This window comes from Schistocerca piceifrons, chromosome 3 (assembly GCF_021461385.2).
Source record: "Schistocerca piceifrons isolate TAMUIC-IGC-003096 chromosome 3, iqSchPice1.1, whole genome shotgun sequence".
NCBI lineage: Eukaryota > Metazoa > Arthropoda > Insecta > Orthoptera > Acrididae > Schistocerca > Schistocerca piceifrons.
Window position 1 is genome coordinate 459,324,303 of NC_060140.1, and position 27,214 is coordinate 459,351,516.

The 27,214-nt window shown below is 44.1% G+C and overlaps 1 protein-coding gene across 1 annotated transcript in view; it reads right to left on the reverse strand.

The window, feature by feature from the left end:
* Positions 1–24,009: 24,009 nt before the first annotated feature.
* Positions 24,010–27,214, reverse strand: part of LOC124787978 (knirps-related protein-like) — a 111,003-nt gene continuing 107,798 nt past the window's right edge. Inside the window, exon 3 of the mRNA XM_047254994.1 lies at positions 24,010–27,188. Within this exon, the coding sequence (XP_047110950.1) occupies positions 25,890–27,188 (1,299 nt within the window). The 3' untranslated portion in view covers positions 24,010–25,889. The remainder of the gene's footprint in view (positions 27,189–27,214) is intronic.

The window sequence follows — 27,214 nt, forward strand, 5'->3', positions numbered from 1 at the left end:
AAATATGGCTAAATACAGGGCTAACATGTGCAGCAAAGTACTTTAATATTCTGCTAGACACTCCATCATAACCATGAGAGTCCTTAGTCTTCAGTGATTTAATTATTGACTCAATCTCCCTCTTGTCTGTATCACAGAGGAGTTTTTCAGACATCAATCTCGGAAAGACATTTGCCAAGATATTTACATGATTTCCTGTAGAAACTTATTTTTTACTTAATTCACCAGCAATGCTCAGAAAATGATTGTTATATACTGTACATATTTCTGATTTATCAGTAACAGAAATATTTTTACTGAGAACTGACTTTATATCGTCGACCTTGTGCTGCTGACCAGACACTTCCTTCACAACTGACCATATGATTTTAATTTTATCCGATGAATTAGCTGCCCTATTCGCATACCACATACTCTTTGCCTTCCTGATAACATTTTTAAGCACCTTACAATACTGTTTGTAATGGGCTGCTGTAGCTTGATTGTGGCTACTTCTAACATTTTGGTATAATTCCCGCTTTGTTCTACATGATATCCTTATCCCACTAGTCATCCACCTGGGCTGCCCGTTACTGCTAGTACCCCGTTTAGTATGTTCTAATGGAAAGCAACTCTCAAAGAGCATGAGAAATATGTTAAGGAAAGCATTGTATTTATCATCTATGTTATCGGCAGCATAAACATCCTGCCACTCTTGTTCCTTGACAAGGTTTACAAAACTCTCTATTGCTGTTGGATTAACTTTCCTAAATACTTTGTAATTAAATATGACATTGGTTTGAGTACAAAAGCCTTTTAGTATTAAAATTTGCGCATCATGGTCTGAAAGGCCATTCATACTTTTACTAGCAGAATGCCCATCTAGTAATGAAAAATGAATAAAAATATTGTCTATGGCTGTGCTACTGTTCCCCTGCACCCTAGTTGGAAAAAACACAGTTTGCATCAGATCATATGAATTTACGAGATCTACCAACATCCTTTTTCTTGCACCATCATATACAAAATTCATATTGAAGTCACCACATATAACTAGTTTCTGGTACTTCCTACAAAGTGAATCAAGAACCCGCTCTAGCTTGAGCAGAAATGCCCTGAAGTCGGAGTTAGGGGACCTATAAACAACAACAATTAGAAGTTTAGTTTCACTAAATTCAACTAATGCTGCACAGCATTCAAATATCTGCTCAGCGCAGTGTCGTGATATGTCTATGGACTCAAATGGAATACTGTTTTTTACGTACAGAGCCACTCCCCCACCCCGCAAGGAACTCCTTGAGAAACAGCCAGCTAATCTGTAGCCTGGTAAAGGAAGCCTCTGAATGGTCAAATTATTTAAGTGGTGCTCTGATATACCAATAATATGGTAGACAACATCTATAAGCAGTCCACTAACTTTATCTCTAATACCTCTTATATTTTGATGAAATATGCAAATTCCTTCTCTACTTGAAAACATTACATCCTCTGGAGGTGAGACCTTAGTTGGAGGGACTTCTTTTAAGCAGGTATACCTATCAGCTGACTTCAGTCTAAAAAAGGTGCAGCTCTAACACAAACTACTACAGGAATTTTTCCAAGTGTAACACCACCACCACCCACTACACTGTCACCTATAAGCTTAGCCAGTATCCCCTTCCCATACCTATTGATAGACCTACTGATAGACCCAACTGGCACCACTGAAATGTGTCCAATGCCCTTTGTCATCAGCACCCTCCCCAGCCCCACGTTAACGCGCCTAACAGCCACATCAAACATGACGCTGAAACAGTTGCACGAAATGCACATTAGTGCCACCAGTTTGATTTGCTATCTTAACCAAGTCACCACCTACATCATATTGTTGTGGTCTTCAGCCTAAAGACTGGTTTCATGCAACTTCCATGCTACTCTATCCTTTACAAGCTTCTTCACCTCCGAGTAACTACATCAACCTGCATCATTCTGAGTTTGCTTAGTGTATTCACCTCTTGATCTCCCTCTACGATTTTTACCCTCCACGGTTTCCTCCAGTACTGAATTGTTGATTTGTTGAAGCCTCAGAACATGTTCTACCAATCTATCCCTTCTTCTAGTCAAGCTGTGTCACAAATTCCTCTTCTTCTTGCTTACGTGACCTACCCATCTAATCTTCAGCATTCTTCTGTAGCACCACATTTCGCAAGCTTCTATTCTTTTCTTGTCCAGACTATTTATCGTCCATGTTTCACTTCCATACATGGCTGCACTCCTCACAAATACTTTCAGAAAAGACTAACTGACACTTAAATCTATATTGAATGTTAAAACATTTCAATTATTCAGAATCGCTTTCCTTGCCATCGTCAGCCTATGTTTTATATCGATCTGCTTCGACCATCATCAGTTATTTTGCTGCCCAAATAGCAAACCTCATCTACCACTTTAAGTGTCTCATTTTCTAATCTAATTCCCTCAGCATCACCTGATTTAATTCGACTACATTCCATTATCCTCGTTTTGCTTTTGTTGATGTTCATCTTATATCCTCCTTTCAAGACACTGTCTATTTCGTTCAACTGCTCTTCCAGGTCCTTTGCTGTCTCTGAGAGAATTACAGTGTAATCGGCAGACTTAATTGTTTTTATTTCTTGTCCATGAATTTTAATTCTTCATTCAAATTTTTCTTTAGCTTCCTTTACTGCTTGTTCAATGTACAGACTGAATAACATCGGGGGTAGGCTACAACCCTGTCTCACTCCCTTCTCAACCACTGCTTCCCTTTCGTGGCCCCAGATTCTTCTAACTGCCATCTGGTTTCTGTACAGATTGTAAATAGCACTTCGCTCCTTGTATTTTATCCATGCCACCTTTAGAATTTGAAACAGTATATTCCAGTCAACATTGTCAAAAGGTTTCTATAAGTCTACAAATGCTGGAAACGTAGGTTTACGTTTCCTTAACCTAGTTTCTAAGATAGTAGAAGGGTCAGTGTTACCTCACGTGTTCCAAAATTTCTACGGAATCCAAACTGATCTTCTCCGAGGTCGGCATCACCCAGTTTTTCCATTCGTCTTTAAAGAATTCGTGTTGGTATTTTGCAACAGTAACTTATCGAACTGATAGTTCGGTAACTTCCACACCTGTCACCACCTGCTTTCTAAGGAAATGGAATTATTATATTCTTCTTGAAGTCTGAGGGTATTTCGCTGTCTCATACATCTTGCTCACCAGGATAGTGTTTTGTCAGAGCTGTCTCTCCCTAGGCTATCAATAGTTCTAATGGACTGTTGTCTACTCTTGCGGCCTTGTTTCTACTTAGGTCTTTCAGTGCTCAGCAAATTCTTCATGCAGTATCATACCTCCCATTTCATCTACATGTACGTCCTCTTCCATTTCCATAATACTGCCCTCAAGTTTGTCGCCCTTGTATAGAGCCTCTGTATACTCCTTCCACCTTTCTGCTTTGCCTTCTTTGTTTAGGACTGGTTTCGAATCTGCGCTCTTGATATTCATACAAGTTGTTCTCTTTTCTCAAAAGGTCTCTTTAATTTTCCTGTAGGCAGTGTCTATCTTACCCCTAGTGATATATGCCTCTATGTCCTTGCATCTGTGCTCTAGTAATCCCTGCTTAGCCATTTTACACTTCCTGTCGATCTCATTTTTGAGACGTTTGTATTCCTTTTCGCCTGCTTCATTTACTGTATTTTTACATTTTCTCCTTAAATTCAATATCTCCTCTGTTACCGAAGGACTGCTGCTAGCCCTTGTCTTTTTACCTACTTGATCCTCTGCTGCCTTCACTATTTCCTCTCTCAAATCTACCCATTCTTCTTCTACTGTACTTCTCTCCCCCGTTCTTGTCAATCGTCAATCGTTCCTAATGCTCTCTCTGATACCCTCTACAACTTCTATTTCTTTCAGTTTATCAAGGAACGATATCCTTAAGTTCCTATCTTTTTGCAGTTTCTTCAGTTTTAATCTACATTTCATAATCAATAAATTGTGGTCGAAGTCCACATCTGCCTCTGGAAATGTCTTACAATTTAAAACCTGTTTTCTAAATCTCTGCCTAACCATTATATAATCAACCTGAAACTTCTGGTGTCCCCAGGTCTCTTCCACGGGTACAATAAAACGTTAAATTATAAAATTTCTACTGTAAACTTCAACTAAACAATAAAAAATTGAACAGTTGAAAATATAAAGGAAAATTTGATTAATTTGAAAGTTGGCTTTTGTCACTGTCCATTAATATCATCCGATTTGACGAGTATCTTTCTACTAAACTCCGTCCGAACAGGCCTTGTTAGGTCCAACGGTACCGACCGACCGCTGTGTCAGCCTCAGACCACAGGCGCCACTGGATGCAGAGATGGAAGGACATGTGGTCAGCACACCGCTGTCCCGGGCGTATGTCAGTTTACGAAACCAGAGACGCTGCCTCTCAATAAAGTAGCTCCTCAGTTTGCCTCACAAGGGCTGAGTGCCTCCCGCTTGCCAACAGTGCTCGGCAGACCGTATGGTCACGCATCCAACTGCTAGCCCAGCCCGACAGCGCTGAACTTCGGTGCTCTGTCGGGAACCGGTGTTACCACTGCGGCAAGGCTGCTGGCATGATTATCTTTCATCAAACATATTATTATAAAATCATTTTTAAATAACGTGGCCTACATTACACGGCAGATCAGGTTCCATCCTTTTCAAAGTGAATACATTCCCAGACTGTCTAACACACACTGTTACTCTCTTCAAAAAATAACCTCCCTGACCAACATCTGTGGTCTGAACAACAGACTTACAAAGGATATGGTTATATCAATACTACAGAGATTGAGTACATTTATCAAATTCGCAACTCCATTCACATTTGTGGGCAAAACTTCTTGAAAATCGTCTTGGCATATAAGAGTGTCCCCTTTCAGCACTAATAACAACGAAAATGCTGAATCGCACAGTCTGAACGTCATACCTACACACTGAGATGGTAAAAGTAATGAGATATCTTCTAATATCGTGTCGGACCTTATTTTTCCCGGCATAGTGCAGCACCTCGACGTGGGTTGGGCTCAACAAGTCGTTGGAAGCTCCTGCAGAAATATTGTACCATGCTGCTTCTACAGCCGTCCATAATGGTGAAAATGTTGCCGGTGCAGTATTTTGTGCACGAACTGACCTTGTTATGTCCCACAAATGTTCGATTGGATTCTGGATGGCCAAATAATTCAATCGAACTGTCCAGAATGTTCCCCAAAACAGCCGCGGACAACTGTGGCCCAGTCACATGGCGCATCATCCATAAAGGAATCCATCGTTGTTCGGTAACGTGAGGTCCATGAATGGACGCATATGGTCTCCCAGTAGCCCAACGTAACCATCTCCAGTCAATGATCGATTCAATTCCATACAAACACAATCCACAGCATTATGGAGCCATCACCAGCTTGCACAGTGCCCTGTTGACAACTTTGTGGGGTCTTAGAACCCTACCATCAGTTACTACTAATTGAAATCGGGGCTCATTGACCAGGCCACGGTTTTCCAGTCGGCTAGGATCCATCCGATATGGTCACGATACTAGGAGAGGCACCGTACGCGATGTCGTGCTGGTAGCAGAGGCACTCATATTGGTCGTCTGCTGAATTTCGTCACACTGACGGATACGTTTGTCTTAGGCCTCACAATGATTTCTGCAGTTATTTCGCGTAGTGTTGCGTGTATGTTAGCACTGACAGTTGTATGCAAACGGCGCTGTTCTCGGTCGTTAAGCGAAGGCCGTCGGCTACTGCGTTGTCCACGGTGAGACGTAATGCGTGAAATCTGGTATCCTCGGCACAGTCTTGCCCCTGTGGATCTCGGAATATTGAATACTTTAACGATTTCTGAAACGGAACGTGCCATGAATGTAGCTCCAACTACCATTCCGCTTTCAAAGCCTGTTAACTCTCGTCGAGTAGCCATGAACTGTACTGAAATTCAGCTCCTGACTCTTATAGACAAAAATCATTTAATGCCTGTAGTTTAGATGCTAATCTGGTTTAAACCGAACGAATGTGAATGCACTGGTCTTATTCCTTGAAAAGATTTATCTCTAACCTTAATGTGAATTTACCGACTGAAATAAACCCTGAAAGTGAGATCTTTCAAGCCTGACTTGAAATTATAAGCAACGGATATTCTCTGCACACCTGTCCCGCATCTCTTGGTCTCGTACAGCGATAAATTTACCTCGTGCGCTGAAAGAAAACACATTTGCATATCTCTGTGTGCAATGGGTGTAGCTCAGTCTGTTGCAAATAAGGAGAGACTGTGACCGTGGAAAATATAGACTGGAGGTTACGGAAAGTTATGCTCGGGGTGTGTAAAATCAGTAACAAGAATTTGAAATAGATCTATGTTGAGATGGAAATTGCAGAAACAATGGGGTTCCAACGACGGACACTGTAAGTCTACACACGGCCAAATACTAAAGGCACACAATGCTTGACCGTGTGTTACTGAAAATACAAGCCTCGCAAACTTACACATTAATTATAATTACAAAAGACACCGAAAAACGCATTTAGAAGGAGAATAAGGAGCTACAAAGAAAGGATACAAGAAGCAAGAACCTACACGTAGTCCAAAACATTCTCGTCAAGATTAAAGTGCGGCACCCATGAAAGCCAACTAATCGGGATTCCACGACCATAGTACACTCAGAATATGAGTTTAATTTTCACTGACAACTAACAAAAATGATTATGATCAAAGAAGATGCTGGACCTGTGAAAGGTACAGTTGATCAACGAAAAAGCCTTTTGGGTTTGCAAAAAGTTGCCTACGACAAGCCTATAACGATAATAATTGTGAAGTATGCCATAATTACCACTAATAGCTGCTGATAAATTTTCATTACTTAACAACCATTTTCGGTCCCCGGACAAACGTCATATTAGTCGAAAGAAAATCATTGAGGTCTGTTAATGAAAGCCATATATTTCCACAGCACATCAAATCACAGCACTTGTTTTCTTACAGTCGGTTTTAAAATAAAACCTGTACATTGTTGTTCAAATACATATACACCCCATGTCCGCCTGAATGTTTGTTAGAGAATCGTGTTATAATTTGAAGTAAATTATTCAAAAACTTTTCATGATTTTTGGAAACAGTGTTAAACACCATTTTGACTATATATATTAGTATAAAACAAACACCGTCCGCACAGGCCTTTAACGCCCAATGGAACCGACGGGCCGCCGTGTCAGATACTGAGGAGCGAGTAGTCAGCACACCACTCTCCTGTCCATTGTCAGTTTCCTGACCGGTGGCGCTACTTCTCAATAAAGCAACTCCTTACTTGGCGTCACAAGGGTTGAGTGACTGCAGTTGCGAACAGCACTCGGCAGACCCGGACGATGACCGATCCAGATGCTAGCCAAACCCGACAGATTTCGGTGATCTGACAGGAACCGGCACCACCACTGCGACAAGGCCATTGGCATATATTAGTACAGGCAGATAGATGTTTTCATGTATTACAAATATGTAGCCTATGTCTGTCTAACTGTTTATTAGAGTCCCATATAGCCATTCGAAGTAAACTGGTCAAGAATTTTTCGAGATTTTTGCAAATAACTTTCCCTCATTATACACTCCTGGAAATTGAAATAAGAACAATGTGAATTCATTGTCCCAGGAAGAAGAAACTTTATTGACACATTCCTGGGGTCAGATACATCACATGATCACACTGACAGAACCACAGGCACATAGACACAGGCAACAGAGCATGCACAATGTCGGCACTAGTACAGTGTATATCCACCTTTCGCAGCAATGCAGGCTGCTATTCTCCCATGGAGACGATCGTAGAGATGCTGGATGTAGTCCTGTGGAACGGCTTGCCATGCCATTTCCACCTGGCGCCTCAGTTGGACCAGCGTTCGTGCTGGACGTGCAGACCGCGTGAGACGACGCTTCATCCAGTCCCAAACATGCTCAATGGGGGACAGATCCGGAGATCTTGCTGGCCAGGGTAGTTGACTTACACCTTCTAGAGCACGTTGGGTGGCACGGGATACATGCGGACGTGCATTGTCCTGTTGGAACAGCAAGTTCCCTTGCCGGTCTAGGAATGGTAGAACGATGGGTTCGATGACGGTTTGGATGTACCGTGCACTATTCAGTGTCCCCTCGACGATCACCAGTGGTGTACGGCCAGTGTAGGAGATCGCTCCCCACACCATGATGCCGGGTGTTGGCCCTGTGTGCCTCGGTCGTACGCAGTCCTGATTGTGGCGCTCACCTGCACGGCGCCAAACACGCATACGACCATCATTGGCACCAAGGCAGAAGCGACTCTCATCGCTGAAGACGACACGTCTCCATTCGTCCCTCCATTCACGCCTGTCGCGACACCACTGGAGGCGGGCTGCACGATGTTGGGGCGTGAGCGGAAGACGACCTAACGGTGTGCGGGACCGTAGCCCAGCTTCATGGAGACGGTAGCGAATGGTCCTCGCCGATACCCCAGGAGCAACAGTGTCCCTAATTTGCTGGGAAGTGGCGGTGCGGTCCCCTACGGCACTGCGTAGGATCCTACGGTCTTGGCGTGCATCCGTGCGTCGCTGCGGTCCGGTCCCAGGTCGACGGGCACGTGCACCTTCCGCCGACCACTGGCGACAACATCGATGTACTGTGGAGACCTCACGCCCCACGTGTTGAGCAATTCGGCGGTACGTCCACCCGGCCTCCCGCATGCCCACTATACGCCCTCGCTCAAAGTCCGTCAACTGCACATACGGTTCACGTCCACGCTATCGCGGCATGCTACCAGTGTTAAATACTGCGATGGAGCTCCGTATGCCACGGCAAACTGGCTGACACTGACGGCGGCGGTGCACAAATGCTGCGCAGCTAGCGCCATTCGACGGCCAACACCGCGGTTCCTGGTGTGTCCGCTGTGCCGTGCGTGTGATCATTGCTTGTACAGCCCTCTCGCAGTGTCCGGAGCAAGTATGGTGGGTCTGACACACCGGTGTCAATGTGTTCTTTTTTCCATTTCCAGGAGTGTATATTAAATATATACCATAGAGTACACAAATTTTTAAAAAACTATAGCCTTTATCCACCCGAATATTTATTAGAGCATCATGTAAAATTTTTAGTTAATTCGTCAAGACCTTTTCGAGATTTTTAGTAACAGGTCTTGGCCTTATATAGTGGCACTGATCAATTCGTATAGTAAAAAGAGAGAGAGACAGAGAAAGAAAAGCAAGTCACTCGTCACTCTCCTTAAATGAGAGTTAGGTCGAAGGCCCTACGACACATGTATACGAATAATGAAGGTTTTCCTCATCAACTCAACTGCTTGCAATGTCCAATGTCCTAAGTGGGCCCTCTCGGCCTCACACTCACTAGGCAAGTGTGCGCTTACATAAAGGCTATACCTATGTTTCTGGTAGCGGTGGATGACGTGACATTCCCTGACCAACTTCATCGAAGAGACGTGCATTTAGTGCTTCAGGTATGTAGACAGTGTCAGGGTGTCTTTGTTTCAACAAATATTTCGTCTGCTGAAAGCTGTGATGCAAGTTCACATTATTCACAGTCACATTCTATAATTTTTATCCCCTCACAGTTCCTTCTATTATAAAACTGACCATTCCTTGATGTTTTAAGATGTGTCGTATCAGCAAGACTCTTCTGTTAGTCGTTTTGTGCTATAAATTTCTTGTTTCTTTCTGCTCAATTCTGCACTGTCATTACTCATTCGTTATTCAATCTACGCATCTAATCTCCAGTATTCTCCTACACCACCACATTTCAAAAGCTTCTATTCTCTTGTTGTGTGAGTTGCCTATCGCCCTTGTTTCACTTCCATACAACATTACACTCCACACGTTCACAAGATACTTCATAACACTGAATCTTATGTCAGAGCTTAAAAATTTCCTCTTTCTCACATACGCTTCTTTTGCTATTGCCGATCTGCTCTTGATATCTTCACTGCTTCGGCAAACGTCGGATAATTTGCATCTCAAATAGCAAAACTCATCTACTACTTTTAGTGTCAATCGAATTCGCTCAGAATTGCCAACTTTGTTTATAAAATATTTACACTAATGGTCATTACACCACGAAGACGACGTGCTACAGACGCGAAATTTAACCGTCAGGAAGAAGATGCTGTGATATGCAAATGATTAGCTTTTCAGAGCATTCACACAAGGTTGACGCCGGTGGCGACACCTACAACGTACTGACATGAGGAAAGTTTCCAACCGATTTCTCATACACAAACAGCAGTTGACCGGCGGTGCCTGGTGGAACGTTGTTGTGATGCCTCGTGTAAGGAGGAGGAATGCGTACCATCACGTTTTCGACTTTGATAAAGGTCGGATTGTAGCCTATCGCGATTGCTGTTTATCGTATCGCGACATTGCTGCTCGAGTTGCTCGAGATGCAATGACTGTTAGCAGAATATGGAATCGGTGGGTTCATGAGGGTAATACGGAACGCCGTGCTGGATCCCAACGGCCTCGTATCACTAGCAGTCGAGATGACAGGCATCTTATCCGCATGGCTGTAACGGATCGTGCAGCCACGTCTCCAACCCTGAGTCAACAGATGGGGACGTTTGCAAGACAACAGCACCTGCACGAACAGTTCGACGACGTTTGCACCAGCATGGACTATCAGCTCGGAGACCATGGCTGCGGTTACCCTTGACGCTGCATCACAGACAGGAGCACCTGTGATGGTGTACTCGATGACGATCCTGGGTGTACGAATGCCAAAACGTCATTTTTTCCGATGAATCCAGGTTCTGTTTACAGCATCATGATGGTCCCATCCGTGTTTGGCGACATCTCGGTGAACGCACATTGGAAGCGTGTATTCGTCATCACCATACTGGCGTATCACCCAGCGTGATGGTACGGGATGCCACTGGTTACACGTCTCGGTCACTTCTTGTTCGCATTGACGGCACTTTGAACAGTAGACGTTACATTTCAGATGTGTTACGACCCCTGACTCTACCCTTCATTCGATCCCTGCGAAAACCTACATTTCAGCACGATAATGCACGATCACATGTTGCAGGTCCTGTACAGGCCTTTCTGGATACAAAAAATGTTCGACTGCTGCCCTGGCCAGCACGTTCTCAGATCTCTCAGCAATTGAAAAAGTCTGGTCAATGGTGGCCGAGCAACTGATTCGTCACAATACGCCACTCTTGATGAACTGTTTTATCGTGTTGAAGCTGCATGGGCAGCTGTACCTGTACACACCATCCAAGCTCTGTTTGAACTAATGCCAAGGCGTATCAAGGCCGTTATTACGGCCAGAGATGGTTGTTCTGGGTACTGATTTCTCAGGATCTATGCACCCAAATTGGGTGAAAATGTAATCACGTCAGTTGTAGTATAATATATTTGTCCAATGAATACCCGTTTATCATCTGCATTTCTTCTTGGTGTAGCAATTTTAGTAGCCAGTTGTGTATTACTTTCTGGATTTGTGAGAGTTATTACTGGTGTACAGCTAAGTTTTTTAAATTTATTCAACAAAAAGCAAGTATTTTTCAAGTATGCTTTGACACACTTGGTTACCCATGTGGGTACGCTAGTTGATTTCTCCCCCAATTCTGACGCAGATTTGTTGCTCAAGTCGTGTTGTAGTTCACTGTGCGTGACAGCAGGTGGCTGGGGAAACGTATCGGCTCAAATAACAAAAGCTTTACTGCGCCGAGTTGTGGCGGCTATTAGCGCGGACGGTTTGGGTGATTTGCCGTCGGCCACCGCGAGTGTGGCCAGTTGGAAAGTCTGGCCAATTAGGAGACGCGTCAAAGGGCACGGCGGCAGGCGGCCGGTGAAAGGCACCCCCGCGAGTGGCGTAGCGCACCGCGGCCCGGGCCCCGCCGGTGACCCGGCCCGCGTCTGCCGTGTCGCATCGCTTTCACGCTCCCGTGCGCTCTGCCGCTCTGCGCTGCGCCGCGGGAAGCGTCTATCCGGGACACGCGGTCGTCGACTCATCCCGCTGTACGACGCCGACGCGCGCCAACATCACTCAGCAGGTTTTCAGACGCACCATACGTACCGAGTGCGACGTTGACATAAAAATACTGATTTTGTGAAATTGGGAGAAATATCGTGTGTTAGAGTTTTGGCGTTTGTTACTTCTTGCGTTTGTAAGATACTGCATGTTTTTAGGTTTAGGACATACACCGAAGCTCCAAAGGCACTGGTTTAGGCATGCGTATTCAAATAGAGACATAAGTAAAAAGGCAAAATACGGCGCTGCGGTCGGCAACGTCTATACAGGATACTCCATTGATTGTGACCGGGCCAAATATCTCACGAAATAAGCGTCAAACGAAAAAACTACAAAGAACAAAACTTGTCTAGCTTGAAGGGGGAAACCAGATGGCGCAATGGTTGGCCCGCTAGATGGCGCTGCCATAGGTCAAACGGATATCAACTGCGTTTTTGTAAATAGGAACCCCCATTTTTTATTACGTATTCGTGTAGTACGTAAAGAAATATGAATGTTTTAGTTGAACCACTTTTTTCGCTTTGTGATAGATGGCGCTGTAATAGTCACAAACATATGGCTCAAAGTTTTAGACAGGTAAGTTTTCAAAATTAAAATACAGAACGTAGGTACATCTGAACATTTTATTTCGGTTGTTCCAATGTGATACATGTACCTTTGTGAACTTATCAATTCTGAGAACGCATGCTGTTACAGCGTGATTACCTGTAAATACCATAAATGCAATTGGCAATATGTGTAACGACATTCCTGTCAACAGCGAGCAGTTCGCCTTCCCTAATGTTCGCACATGCATTGACAATGCGCTAACGCATGTTGTCAGGCGTTGTCGGTGGATCACGATAGCAAATATCCTTCAACTTTCTCCACAGAAAGAAATCCGGGGACGTCAGATCCGGTGAACGTGCTGGTCATGGTATGGTGCTTCGACGACCATCCATCTGTCTTGAAATATGCTATTCAATACCGCTTCAACCGCTCGTGAGTTATGTGGCGGACATCCATCATGCAGAAAAACATCTTGTAGTAAAATCGGTAGAACATTACGTAGGAAATCCGCATACATTGCACCATTTAGATTGCCATCGATAAAATGGGGGCCAGTTATCCTTCCTCCCATAATGCCGCACCATACATTAACTCGCCAAGGTCGCTGATTTTCCACTTGTCGCAGTCATCGTGGATTTTCCGTTGCCCAATACTGCGCATTATGCCGGTTTACGTTACCGCTGTTGGTGAAGGACGCTTCGTCGCTAAATAGAACGCGTGCAAAAAATCTTTCATCGTCCCGTAATTTCTCTTGTGCCCAGTGGCAGAACTGTACACGGCGTCGCCATGCAATTCTGGTGCATAGAAATATGGTACGGGTGCAATCGATGTTGATGTAGCATTCTCAACACCGACGTTTTTCAGATTCCCGATTCTCGCTCAATTTGTCTGCTACTGATGTGCGGATTAGCCGCGAGAGCAGCTAAAATACCTACTTGAGCATCATCATTTGTTGCAGGTCGTGACTGACGTTTCACATGTGGCTAAACACTTCCTGTTTCCTTAAATAATGTAACTATCCGTCGAACGGTCCGGACACTTGGACGATGTCGTCCAGGATACCGAGCAGCATACATAGCACACGCCTGTTGGGCATTTTGATCACAGTAGGCATACATCAACACGATATCGACCATTTTCGCAATTGTTAAACGGTCCATTTTAACATGCGTAGTGTATCACGAAGCAAATACCGTCCGCACTGGCTGTATGTTACGTGATACCACGTACTTATACGTTTGTGACTATTACAGCGCCATGTATCACGAAGCGGAAAAAGTGCTCCAACTAAAACATTCATATTTCTTTACGTACTACACGAAAATGTAGTGAAAAATGGGGGTTCCTATTTTAAAAAACGCAGTTGATATCCGTTTGACCTATGGCAGCGCCATCTAGCGGGCCAACCATTGCGCCATCTGGTTTCCCCCTTCAAGCTAGACAAGTTTCGTTCTTTGTAGTTTTTTCGTTTGATGCTTATTTCGTCAGATATTTAGCCCGGTCACTATCAGTGGACCACCCTGTACAAGACAAATGTCTGGCGCAGTTGTCAGATCGGTTACTGCTGCTACAATGGCAGGTTATCAAGATTTAAGTGAGTTTGAACGTGGTATTATAGTCGGCGCGCGAGCAATGGGACACAGCGTCTTCGAGGTAGCAATGAAGTGGGGATTTTCCAGTACGACAATTTCACGAGTGTACCGTGAATATCAGGAGTCCGGTAAAACATCAAATCTCCGACATTGCAGCGGCCGGAAAAAGATCCTGCAAGAACGGGACCAATGACGACTGAAGTGAATCGTTCAACGTGCAAGTGCAACCTTCCCGCAAATTCCTGCATACTTCAATGCTCGTCCATCAACAAGTATCAACGAAACATCATCGATGTGGTCTTTAGGAGCCGAAGACCCACTCGTGTACTCTTGATGACTGAGCGACACAAAGTTTTACGCCTCGCCTAGGCCCGTCAGGGGTATTGAGACAACCTCATGAACCCGTGGATCCTGCATATTAGCAGGGGACCGTTCAAGGTTGTGGAGGCTATGTAATGGTGTGGGGCGTGTGCAGTTGCAGTGATACGGGACCTCTGATGCGTCTAGATACGGCTCTGACGGGTGACACGTACATAAGCATCCTGTCTGATCACCTGCATCCATTCATGTACATTGTGCATTCCGATGGACTAGGGCAATTCCAGCAGGACAATGCGAAACCTCACACGTCCAGAATTGCTACAGCGTGGCTCCAGGAACACTCTTCTGAGTTTAAACACTTCCAGTGGCCACCAGACTCCCCAGAGACGAACATTATCGAGCTTGTCTGGGGTGCATTGCAGTGTGATTTCAGAAGAGAGATATCCACCCCCTACTATCTTTCGGATTTATGGACAGCCCTGCAGGATTCATGGTATCAGTTCCCTCCGGCACAACTCCAGACATTAGTTGAGTCCATGCCACGTCGTGTTGCGGCACTTCTGCGTGCTCGAGGGGGCGCTACACGATATTAGGCAGGTGTACCAGTTTCTTTGGCTCTTCAGTGTATTACCGAGAAAGGGAATGTACCTTGTTACTGTGTCCTCTTGGTTCAAAAAATGGCTCTGAGCACTATGGGACTTAACATCTGTCGTCATCAGTCCCCTAGAACTTAGAACTACTTAAACCTAACTAACCTAAGGACATCACTCACATCCATGCCCGAGACAGGATTCGAACCTGCGACCGTAGCAGTCGCGCGGTTCCGGACTGAGCGCCTAGAACCGCTCGGCCACCGCGGCCGGCGTGTCGTCTTGGCTCTTAACTGTTATTTTGTTTGTTTGCTTTCTTTGAATTTTCAGCTAATTTGTCTATTAAATACATCTGCATCTGCATATAAACACTCTACAAACCACTGCGAAGTGCATAGCACAGGGTACTTAGGGTGGTACGACAAGTTTCTGCCGGTCCTAGTAGCGCACGGAGCTCGGGGAAAGTGACTGTTTCCACGCTGTAATCGGTCTGCTTTTGTCCTCAAGGGAACGATGCAAAGGGTACGGAAAAATATGTCTAGATTTTTCGCTTAATATTTTTTCTTGAAATTTTGTAACTAGGTATCGCGGGATAGTTTGCGTCTATTTTCGACAGTCTGCCGTTTCTTGTTTTTCAACATTTCCGTGACGCTCTGCGAGAGTCAAACAAACCAGTGATGATGATTCGAGCTTTCATTCACTCATCATACGCTCAATATCCCCTCTCAGAATGGGTCCCACACACTTGAGCAGTATTCTAGGATGGGACGCACGAGTGATTTGCAAGTATCCTCCTTTGTAGATTGCATTGTCCCGTATCCTGCCAGTAAACGGAAGTCTGTCACCCGTCGTACCTACCACTGAGCCTATGCAGTCATTCCAATGCATAGCCCTACAATTTGACCATTTTATTTGTGCGAGTTGGGTGATTCCAGTGGTGAATCACAGATTTCTTTTTCGTTTCTTGAAGCGCGTAATTATACATTTCTGTACAATTAAAGCAAGTTGGCAACCTTTGTACCACTTTGAAACCTTATCTAAATCTGACTGTATATTTCTGCAGCAGTTTTCAGACACATATTCATTACAGATAGCTGCAGGACGTGTCAAAATCCTGAGGGTGCTGTTAATGTCGTTTCTCAGGTCGTTGATATACGAGGCGCTATCTAATAGTTCCCGGAATGTATGTATGGCTGGTGAACCGTAGCCAGTACGACGAAACGTCACCATACTTTTAGATTTAGTGGCTCAAGGGGTTTCATGCTATGTGGTTGTGTTGAGGTTTTATGAGCATTTACTCGTTCTCGTGTGTTGCCGGTCTTGCGAAATTGATGATGGCGAGTGTCTGAGAACAATGTGTGTGCACAAACTTTTGTTTCATAGTCGGATAGATCGCTACATAAACACGTGGCATGTTGAAGCAAGAGTTTGGGGGAGATGCTTCAGGTAACAGTCAAACCTTCGACTATTTAAACGTTTACAAGATGGCAGAGCATCATTTCACGATGATCCCCATTCATAACGGCCATAAACCAGCTTTACTCCTGAAAATGTCGCTGCTGTTGAGAATATGGTGTCGGAAGATCGCTGGCAGACCTTCCAAGACGTATGCACTGTTGTGGAATTGTGTTATGGGACGTGTCAGAGGATTTTTTCGGACGACAGTGACATACGAGCGATTGGTTCCTCCTTCATGACAGTGCGAGGTCACACACACTGCCCTGATCACCCTTGAATTTATGGCGAAAAACATAATCACAGTTGTTCCTCATCAGTGACCTCCACCCCAACCTAGCACCGACAGATTTTTTTTATTCCCCAGAATGAAATTTAGATTAAAAAGCCGAAGATCTCACCCAGCTGAGGAGATTCAAACAGAAATGCAACTGGTATTCCACAGGCTCACGAAAAATCCATTTCAAGGAGCTTACAGTTCTGGAAAAACCGCTTCAAGCGGTGTATTCACCCTTCAACCCCCCCCCCCCCCCTCCCTCCGCTCCCCGCAGAGGGGACTTCTTTGGAGGTGATGGTGATAAATAACTTCATCGCCGATGGCTTTCTAGACGTCATGTTTAAAAAAAGCAGCAAGTTGGTATTCACATGACCAATTTTTTCGGAATCCACACTGACTGAATTGGGGGCAGTGATTCTTTTCGATACGCCTTATTAAGTTTGAGCTCTTTATGGGGTTCTACAACAGATGCGCATCACTGAGATTGCAAGGTACTTTCTTGGATCACTTCTGTTGCCCTTCTCGTAGACGGGCCCCATTTTTTGTTCAACCGGTGGTTAAAATGAGAGGTAAGTCGGCTATAAATTGTTTACAGAATTAAGCACATGCAGACTTTGATTGAAAATAATAAAACTGTTTAGGATTGTAAGCGCTTGCTCCTGCAATTTTTAAAGCGCTGTAAATAATAGATCATTGACATAAAACTGTGTATCTTTTCGGACGTCAGAAGAAAGCACTCGGAGTGGTTCTGATTCAGTAAAGCGTTGACTAATGTATGCTATTTATTTTTGCGAACTAATGCAACAATATACAGTACACTGACGAGAGAGATCATTTACATTTTCATTGATAACAAAGCCTACTTGAAAGTAATTTGTTGGTAAGCCCTCCCACCAATCGATGTAGACCGAAAACTTCGGAGAACCTGAGTACTCCCAAAGTATAACACCTAGTTGTTTGAACTCATTTTGATGATAACTGTTGTTTTTGCAATCTTATTTTATGTTCCTTTCACTAAATGTGAGTTTAGTCACAGTATAACTTTACAACATATTTGCCTGTCACGCATCAACGCATTTAGCTGAATGTTTGAAGCATGCTGTTGTCCTTAATCCCGGCCGCGGTGGTCTAGCGGTTCTAGGCGCTCAGTCCGGAACCGCGAGATTGCTACGGTCGCAGGTTTGAATCCTGCCTCGGGCATGGATGTGTGTGATGTCCTTAGGTTAGTTGGGTTTAAGTAGTTCTAAGTTCTAGGGGTCTGATGACCACAGATGTTAAGTCCCATAGTGCTCAGAGCCATTTGAACCAAGTCCTTAATCAATTAAGAAACGGTATTATTCTTATTATTTCTTGCCAGACGTTACAGAGTCATGTTTCCCCCTTCCACCACTAAGCGTAACATAAATCAGGCTTTATCAACCGATTTTCACGAAATCTTTTTCTGCCTATAGATCTAAGCTCTATAAGTTTATGATAAGATCTGTTTTATTTTTTACAATCAGCAATAATAATTTATAATCAGTTTCGAGACGGTCTGCACGAGCTAGCGCCTACAACAATGCGTAACTATCACTTCTGTTTGCTTGTAACTCAAGCTACGGTAAAAGTACACTGACATCGAAAATTAAAACCAAATTTTGCTACGTTGCGTTTATTTTGCCACAAAACTGTATAATCAGGTGGTAGTAAAGTAGGGACAATACAAAGAATACAGGACTTAAACAACTGCAACTTGCATTGCGGTAGACAAAAATGTTCTTGCATTTTTGCAACTTAATGAATTTGCAAACACATTCCAACAACTGGTTAATGCGCTCAGTATAGCGTGTGACTACCTCTGGCTGCAATACAGGCCTGACATATTGTGGATGATACTGTCACTCTCATCTTGAGGCCATTCTCCCTGCAGTGCTACTCGCAAGTCTTTGAGAGTGGTTGGCAAATGCTGACGTGATGCAACCCGTATCCCCAGTGCACCCCAGACATGCTCTATGAGATTCAAATCGGAAGAGCGAGAAGGCCACGCCATGCGAACAGTATCTTCCGTTTCCAAGAAAATATTAACCATGTGTGCTCTATGAGGTTGAGCATTGTCGTTCAGCAATACGAAGTCTGGGTCCACAGCACCTCGCAACAAACGCACGCACATAAGATTCCAAGATCTCGTCACGATACCTGACAGCAGTTAAACCTTGCCGATTTAACGAGACAATTTCATGAAGAGGTGTTTGAGTGGTCAACATAATCCCTTCCCATACCATTAGGGATTATCCTCGATAACAGCCTCTTTCGACAATGGTTAGGTCCCGAAATCGTGTTCCACGTTCCCTCCAGGTGTAAATCCGTCGAGAATCACTGTTTAGACCAAATCGGGATCATCTGTGAAAAGAACATTGGCTCACTGTTCGATCATCCACGTGGCATGTTGACGGTTCCACTTTATACGTTCCCTTCTGTGAAGACGCGTCAGACGTACGCATAAAGCAAGTCTCCGAAAATAAAGACCACACTGCCGAAGCCTTCTGTACACCGTTTCCCTATCTACAACACGTCCAGTGGATGCTGAGAGGTCAGATACCAATTGCCGTGCAGTACTAAGGCGGTACCGTCGTGCCCTTACAGCCAAATAAGGGTTCTCTCTTTCTGATGATACACGTTGTCGTCCCCGCCCTGGTCTTCGGGTTCTTTCGATCTCTGTAAATTGTTGCCATATCCGAAAAACAACAGAACGATTCATATTAAGCCATCGGGGCTCATCAGTTTGCGACTGTCATGCTTCCATTCTTTCCATGGCTCCCCCACCGCAGAGAGCCTGGTAGGCGTCTTCTCTGTGCCATACTGCACCGTCTGTTACTGTGTACACAGTGATTAAGGATGTGAGGCTACCCGTAAAACACTATCCCGTTTGCTAGGTGCCCTGACTTCACCTCTGGGGTGGTTTTCCGTTGACCAGAATGCCATCTTACCTGCAGGATTTTGGACACCAATGTATTTGACTGAGATTATCTTACTTTTCCCGCTTATGGAAAACAAGAGCACGAGCACCCTGCTAACTCGCCCAGTTTTAATATAAGCAGTATTGATTGGGTAGCTGAGATGATAGTTCAAATTTAATGTCCATGACATCATCACTTAGTGCTTGTTGTTGTTGTTGTGGTCTTCAGTACTGAGACTGATTTGATGCAGCTCTCCATGCTACTCTATCCTGTGCAAGCTTCTTCATCTCCCAGTACCTACTGCAGCCTACGTCCTTCTGAATCTGCTTAGTGTAAACATTTCTCGGTCTCCCTCTACGATTTTTACCCTCTACGCTGCCCTCCAAAACTAAATTGGTGATTCCTCGATGTCTCCGAACATGTCCTCCCAACCGATCCCTTCTTCCAGTCAAGTTGTGCCACAAGCTCCTCTTCTCCCCAATTCTGTTCAATACCTCCTCATGTGATCTACCCATCTAATCTTCAGCATTCTTCTGTAGCACAACATTTCGAAAGCTTCTATTCTCTGCTTGTCTAAACTATTTATCGTCCACGTTTCACTTCCATACATGGCTACACTCCATACAAATACTTTCAGAAAAGACTTCCTGACATTTAAATCTATACTCGATGTTAACAAATTATTCTTCTTCAGAAACGCTTTCCTTGCCATTGCCAGTCTACATTTTATATCCTCTCTACTTCGACCATCATCAGTTATTTTGCTCTCCAAATAGCAAAACTCCTTTACTACTTTAAGTGTCTCATTTCCTAATCTAATTCCCTCAGCATCACCAGACTTAATTCGACTACATTCCATTATCCTCGTTTTACTTTTGTTGATGTTCATCTTACATCCTCCTTTTAAGACACTGTCCATTCCGTTCAACTGCTCTTCCAAGTCGTTTGCTGTTTCTGACAGAATTACAATGTCATCGGCGAACCTCAAAGTTTTTATTTCTTCTCCATGGATTTTAATTCCTACTCCAAACTTTTCTTTTGTTTCGTTTATTGCTTACTCAATATACAGATTGAATAACATCGGAGATAGGCTAGAACCCTGTCTCACTCCCTTCCCAACCACTGCTTCCCTTTCATGCCCCTCGACTCTTATAACTGCCATCTGCTTTCTGTACAAATTGTAAATAGCCTTTCGCTCCCTGCATTTTACCCCTGACTTCAGAATTTGGAAGAGTATTCCAATCAACATTGTCAAAAGCTTTCTCTAAGTCTACAAATGCTAGAAACGTAGGTTTGCCTTTTCTTAATCTTTCTTCTAATATAAGTCTTAGGGTCAGTATTGCCTCACGTGTTCCAACATTTCTACGGAATCCAAACTGATCTTTCCCGAGGTCGGTTTCTATCAGTTTTTCCATTCGTCTGTAAAGAATTCGCGTTAGTATTTTGCAGCTGTGACTTGTTAAACTGATAGTTCGGTAATTTTCACATCTGTCAACACCAGCTTTCTTTGGGATTCGAATTATTATGTTCTTCTGGAAGTCTGTGGGTATTTCGCCTGTCTCATACATCTTGCTCAGCAGATGGTTAGAGTTTTGTCATGACTGGCTCTCCCAAGGCTGTCAGTAGTTTTGATGGAATGTTGTCTACTCCGGGGGCCTTGTTTCGACTCAGGTCTTTCAGTGCTCTGTCAAACTCTTCACGCAGTATCATATCTCCCATTTCATCTTCATCTACAGGCTCTTCCATTTCCATAATATTGTCCTCAAGTACATCGCCCTTGTATAGACCCTCTGTATATTCCTCCCACCTTTCTAGTTTCCCTTCTTTTCTTAGAACTGGGTTTCCATCAAAGCTCTTGATATTCATGCAAGTGGTTCTCCTTTCTCCAAAGGTCTCTTTAATTTTCCTGTAGGCAGTATATATCTTACCCCTAGTGAGATAAGCCTCTACATCCTTACATTTGTCCTCTAGCCACCCCTTCTTAGCCATTCTGCACTTCCTGTCGATCTCATTTTTGAGACGTTTGTATTCCTTTTTGCCTGCTTCATTTACTGCATTTTTATATTTTCTCGTTTCATCAATGAAATTCTATATTTCTTCTGTTACCCAAGGGTTTCTACTAGCCCTCGTCTTTTTACCTACTTGATCCTCTGCTGCCTTCATTACTTCATCCCTCAGAGCTACCCATTCTTCTTCTACTGTATTTCTTTCCCCCATTCCTGTCAATTGTTCCCTTATGCTCTCCCTGAAACTCTGTACAACCTCCAGTTCTTTTTTGTTTATCCAGGTCCCATCTCCTTAAATTCCCAACTTTTTGCAGTTTCTTCAGTTTTAATCTGCAGTTCATAACCAATAGATTGTGGTCAGAGTCCACATCTGCCCCTGGAAATGTCTTACAATTTAAAACCTTGTTCCTAAATCTCTGTCTTACCATTATGTAATCTGTCTGATACCTTTTAGTCCAGGGTTCTTCCATGTATACAACCTTCTTTCATGATTCTTGAACCAAGTGCTTACTGTAGCGAAATAAAATTTTACTATACGTTACCTTATCATCATCATCATCTTCTTTTCTTTAGCGTTTAACCCGTGCAGACAGCCCCTGCTGTACTTAATTTTTGCCAATTTTATTTAAATTTGCGGTGCAGATGCCCTTACTGTCTGTGAACTGTGTAAACTTTGCTCCGTTTGTGGCTGTGTGTTAAATGTTTGTGTGACGTATGCTCGTAGGCGGAAAGTGAGATCCTCGCAGTTCAGTGCTACAGGTCATGCGCTGTCTTCGTGGTTTCAAAAATTTGGTGTGATGTATTATTAATCTTCTAGCGACACCCGCAGCAAAAATCTCCACTTAGATTCAGTGTCTGCATGAAAGGCATAAACTTGGTGGCTATGACCGAACGGATGTCTTGAAAAACTTTTTCTTTCGCAGTGGTAATTTGCCATTTAGCATGTTAATGTGGGGAACGTTAAGTGTACGATATTTACCAGCTGGTCTAGTTGCTACGTTTCATAAGAGTAGAGCATACTGTGGTCCTGTTCGTGATTAGGGCCAACTTCTTATTTTTTTCTCTTTTTTGCAGGTTCTTGGTGGACAGTTACGTTGTTACAGCCTATACTAGCATTTCTGCCGGGCAGATTTCACTTTTTTACCCTACGTTTGATCTCTGAGTAAAACTATACTTCATAGTAAATATGTTGTCTGAACTGAAATTATGGAGACAATATAAAACACTTTTGAGACAGCAATGTATTTTTTTCATTTGTAGACCAGAAATAGCACTGACGTCCTTTAATATGCTTTTTCATCACGGAGTCTAAGATCGATGGAAGCTAACGAACGAAGACATGCACAGTTTTTACAGAAGAATGTCTTTGGAACACAAGACACAGCAGCAGGTTCGTTGGCATACTGCATTCCGTAATGTGTGTTTAAGTCTGCTCCTATAAATTGAGAGAAGTAAGCACACGTAAACTTCCATTAGTTCTTTTAATGTTCTTAATGGCAGCATGTTTACGACACTACAGAGACTCTGATTTGAGTGAAGCATTGGAGTTAGAGGTAAAGATTCGCAAAGATCCGATCATTTACATATTCTTCCCTCACTTGTTGATGATGCTTATACAGTTGAAGATTTTCCAGTAGTAGAACAAGGCGAATGTGTTTTGAGTCTCTGTTATTTTTCATGAAATTTCAGGTATCTTTTGTTTTCTAAGTTTCATTTATCATTCTCCCAGACAAGCTGTGAATCATTTCTCTGCAGGCACTTACGTCGGGTCGAGTACAGTAATGCAGATGGACCTGCACAATAAACTTTCACACTTACCTTTGCAAATGAATCAGTGTTGCTACCTGAAATTGAAGTATCACACCTGCCTCTCATAGCCTATATGTGAATGTTTAAAATCTGCACATCGCAGTTTTTCCCTACCTTTTATTATACAAAATTTCACTATTTTACTTAGACATAAATTATAGTAGCCCATAGAAAGAACTCTGGGAGTATGTATTTTTGTGTTGTGGTTCTAACCCATAAAATAAAATACAGATGTTCAAATGAAAGAAAAGACTCTGTGAAACGTGGACTGGAGACAGAATCAGAGATTTTTATTTTCAATCTTTTGTTACCTCTTGGAAAACTGTCTAGGAATTACCTCAGAATATAAGCAGAAATTTAAAGTTGAAGTAAGAATCATGTGGACTGCAAATGTTCAATGTACAGTTTATTTGGTGACTGAATATCACAATTTTAATATAGATAAAAAGCGAAACAACAATAAACAATTTACTGCGTCAAAGTAGAACTTATTCTACAAACAATATTTACAATACAATAACATTATTTGTTGCTAAATATCATGAACAAGCAGGTATAATTGTCAGATAGTCTTTAGACTAAACTCAAACAATAACAGCAAAAATATTTACTCAGACTGGCCATAAGTCCCATAGTAACTTTCTTCACATAAGTAAATCTTTTCACCAGATTTGTGACACTAAAAAACTTTGACGATAACAAAACCCAGAAGTGTTTCACTTACGGCATTCCGCTATCATAGAAATCAACAACATGTTATCACAAAATTTCACCAACCTCAGACATACGACAATGAGATCATTCCTTCATTGATTTTATTTGAAATGTTGATCAGGTTCAGCTGTTTGGAGAAAAAAATAGTTTATAATGTTTCGATCTGTTAGATAAGTTATGAATTAGACCTTCCACTAGCAATGGTCAGAGACTAAAATGAAGCACTGAAAAATGAGACTGACTGGGTCAGTGTTTACTGTGGCATGGGAAATATAAGAGGGTTGGGTTATAAACAGAAATTCCAGTTGACATCTTAGTGAATTTCACTTATTAGTGCGGCGGAACCACCGTAAAACGAAAAAAAAGTAACATGCTTGTCTTGAGCTGTCTTCCCACAGGTAAAACAGTTCATTGGTGTCTTGCTTGAGGCGTACAATTCAGTTTTCAACTATTTATAACTTTTTGTAATTGACCGGCATGTAACAGCTGTGAGCAGAAGAACGCTTTTATGAGCAACATTTCTCGATGTACGATTCCGTAAATTTTAAAGATAAAGAAGGTTAAACGAACCATACGATAATTAGTTTGTGGGAAAGGCTACTGTATAATGACACTTGTTTTCTTCATTTTCTTCAATGGACAAATTGTATGAAAGTAAACATAGTTGAAAAATTAAGATTCATACGAGATTTGTGAAACCTTAATCACAACTAAGCATTTTCTTGTAACTAGCAATATTCTTATGCTCAAAATATCAATCAACTGTGACAGTCAACGCTTAATTCCAGGTTCTGTTCACTCTTTTGATGTTTCGATTTATAATCAGTGAGTGTAAAATAAAAGTCTAAACAGCGAAATAGGTTGTGAGATCGACATGTTACAACGTACTTATGTAATTCATCACTCAGTCCGTGTCTGCAGCTTCCAAGGGACAAAACATGCTATAATTTTCTACAGAGCTGCACTGTTTATTTCTGAGCTGCTTATCGCCACAACTATGTGTACAGATTTCCTATTCGTAAAGACGTACAAATACATTTGTGTACAGGATGTAGGGAGGTAAGTGTCGAAAAGAGGAATGATCTCATACCCTGGCTGTCTGCATCTCCTTTGGATTGAAACACGGTGTATAGAACACCTGAAGAGATGATCTGCGATTTACTTGATGTTCATTATCGATAGTGACAGTGACGCTTCCGTGGCTTTTTCAGCAAGGACAAGTCTAGGATGGGAACTTCCGTTTTCGTTACGAAGTGCGACATCAAAAGACGTCTTCGCGTCATCTGTTAGCTACAATGAGCAACAGTAGCTCTGTTCCAACTTGGAAGTGGCAACTACCGGTGAAGATGTACTGACGATACGTCTTCAAACATGAATTGAGAAATTAAAAATAATTGTCTTTGCAAGAGGTGGACGGAAAGATAGTTTGTGCCACTATTCCCTTGGCTTTAGATAACGTTTGCATATGAGGTCATACAGAAATACAGAATATTAGAGTGTGTGGATAACTCGGATCGTCTTTGGACAGGAAGCTACTTTGTTTTCAGTGACAAGCAGCTGTATACGAAAGGCATCTGAGACTGTGTACAGCCGTGGTACACAAACTCCTAAGGCAGGTTGTCTGGGGCTGTGCCGCGTCACGCTTTGGTCGTGAGATCGATGGGCGTGGCACGGTGCGCCAGCGAGGCGTGGCCCTCCGCGTCGTCGACGTCTGCGCCGCAGCCGTGCGACAGCCCCGAGTCGGAGCGGTGGCCGTCGGCGTCGCCGTCTCCCTCGGCGTCGCCTTCGTCGTCCTCGTCGGCGCCGTCTGCGCCACTTCCCTTGCTGCCGCTGAACCCTGCCGGCGACAGCGACCGCCGCTCTTCGGCCCGTATGCGGCAGCCCTTCATCGACAAGTCCATCGGGTTCTCCTGCTCCTGATCGGAAAGCAGCAGCGAAGGAGAGTGGTGCGACGACGAGCCGTCGTCTTCGTTGCCGTCGTCGTCGGCGTCGACGTCACTGCCCGTGGCGCCTCTCGGCGTAGACGGCGGGGAGACCCTCTGGGACTGCAGGATCGCGTCCAGGAAGAACCTCTTGCCAGCCGCGGCGTCGATGGTGTTGTTGTTGAGGGTGGAGGCGTGCGTCGTCGGCATTTTGGGCACTCCGGCGTGGTGGCCGTGCTGCTTGTGCGGGCCCGCCGGAGGGTAGACGTATCCGCCGTGCGTCGGGAAGAGGAACGGCGCGCCTGCCGCTCCCGCACCGGCGAACGCCGACGGCTGCAAGAAGGCGGCGGCTGCCGCGGCGGCAGCGTGCGGGAACACCGAAGGCGCCAGAGACGCCAACGTTGCGAACGGCAGCGGAACGAACATTCCGTCCTTGTGCGCTGCCGGGGACGCCGACTCCTTGAAGAGGCTCGCTGTCCGCGAAGCCAGCCGCTGGTCGCTCACTTCCACCGACGAGTCGGAGTTGTGTGACTCCGGGGAACTGATGGACGGCGACGTCGAATTCTTGTACTCGTCCAGACCCAGAAGCATGAGGTCTTCCTTGGCCCGCTGGTGGTGGTGGTGCGACATGGCTGCAGCCAGCTGGTGGTGTAATCGAGGGTCAAAATGAGGGTGGTTGCCGGGCTGGGCTTGATGGTGGCCGAGTATCCCCAACGCAGATGGATGCGGGGGCGACCTCTGCTGCCTCCCCACCTGCTGCTGGTGGAGGTGGTTCTGCTGCTGCTGCTGTTGCTGCTGCTGCTGCTGCTGCTGTTCTTGCAGTAGGCAGTGTATCTTGAACCAGTTGGAGCGCCGGCCGTAGCGGGAGCCGCTCTTGGACATGCCCACCAGCAGGCACTTGCGCAGGCGACACGCCTTGCAGGATGTGCGGTTCTTCTTGTTGATGACACACTCCCCGTTGTTCTTGCACTCGGAGATAGAGCCGAGGTTGTTGTATGACCGTCCAAAGAAGGACTGAAAAGGGAAATATCGAAATTAAA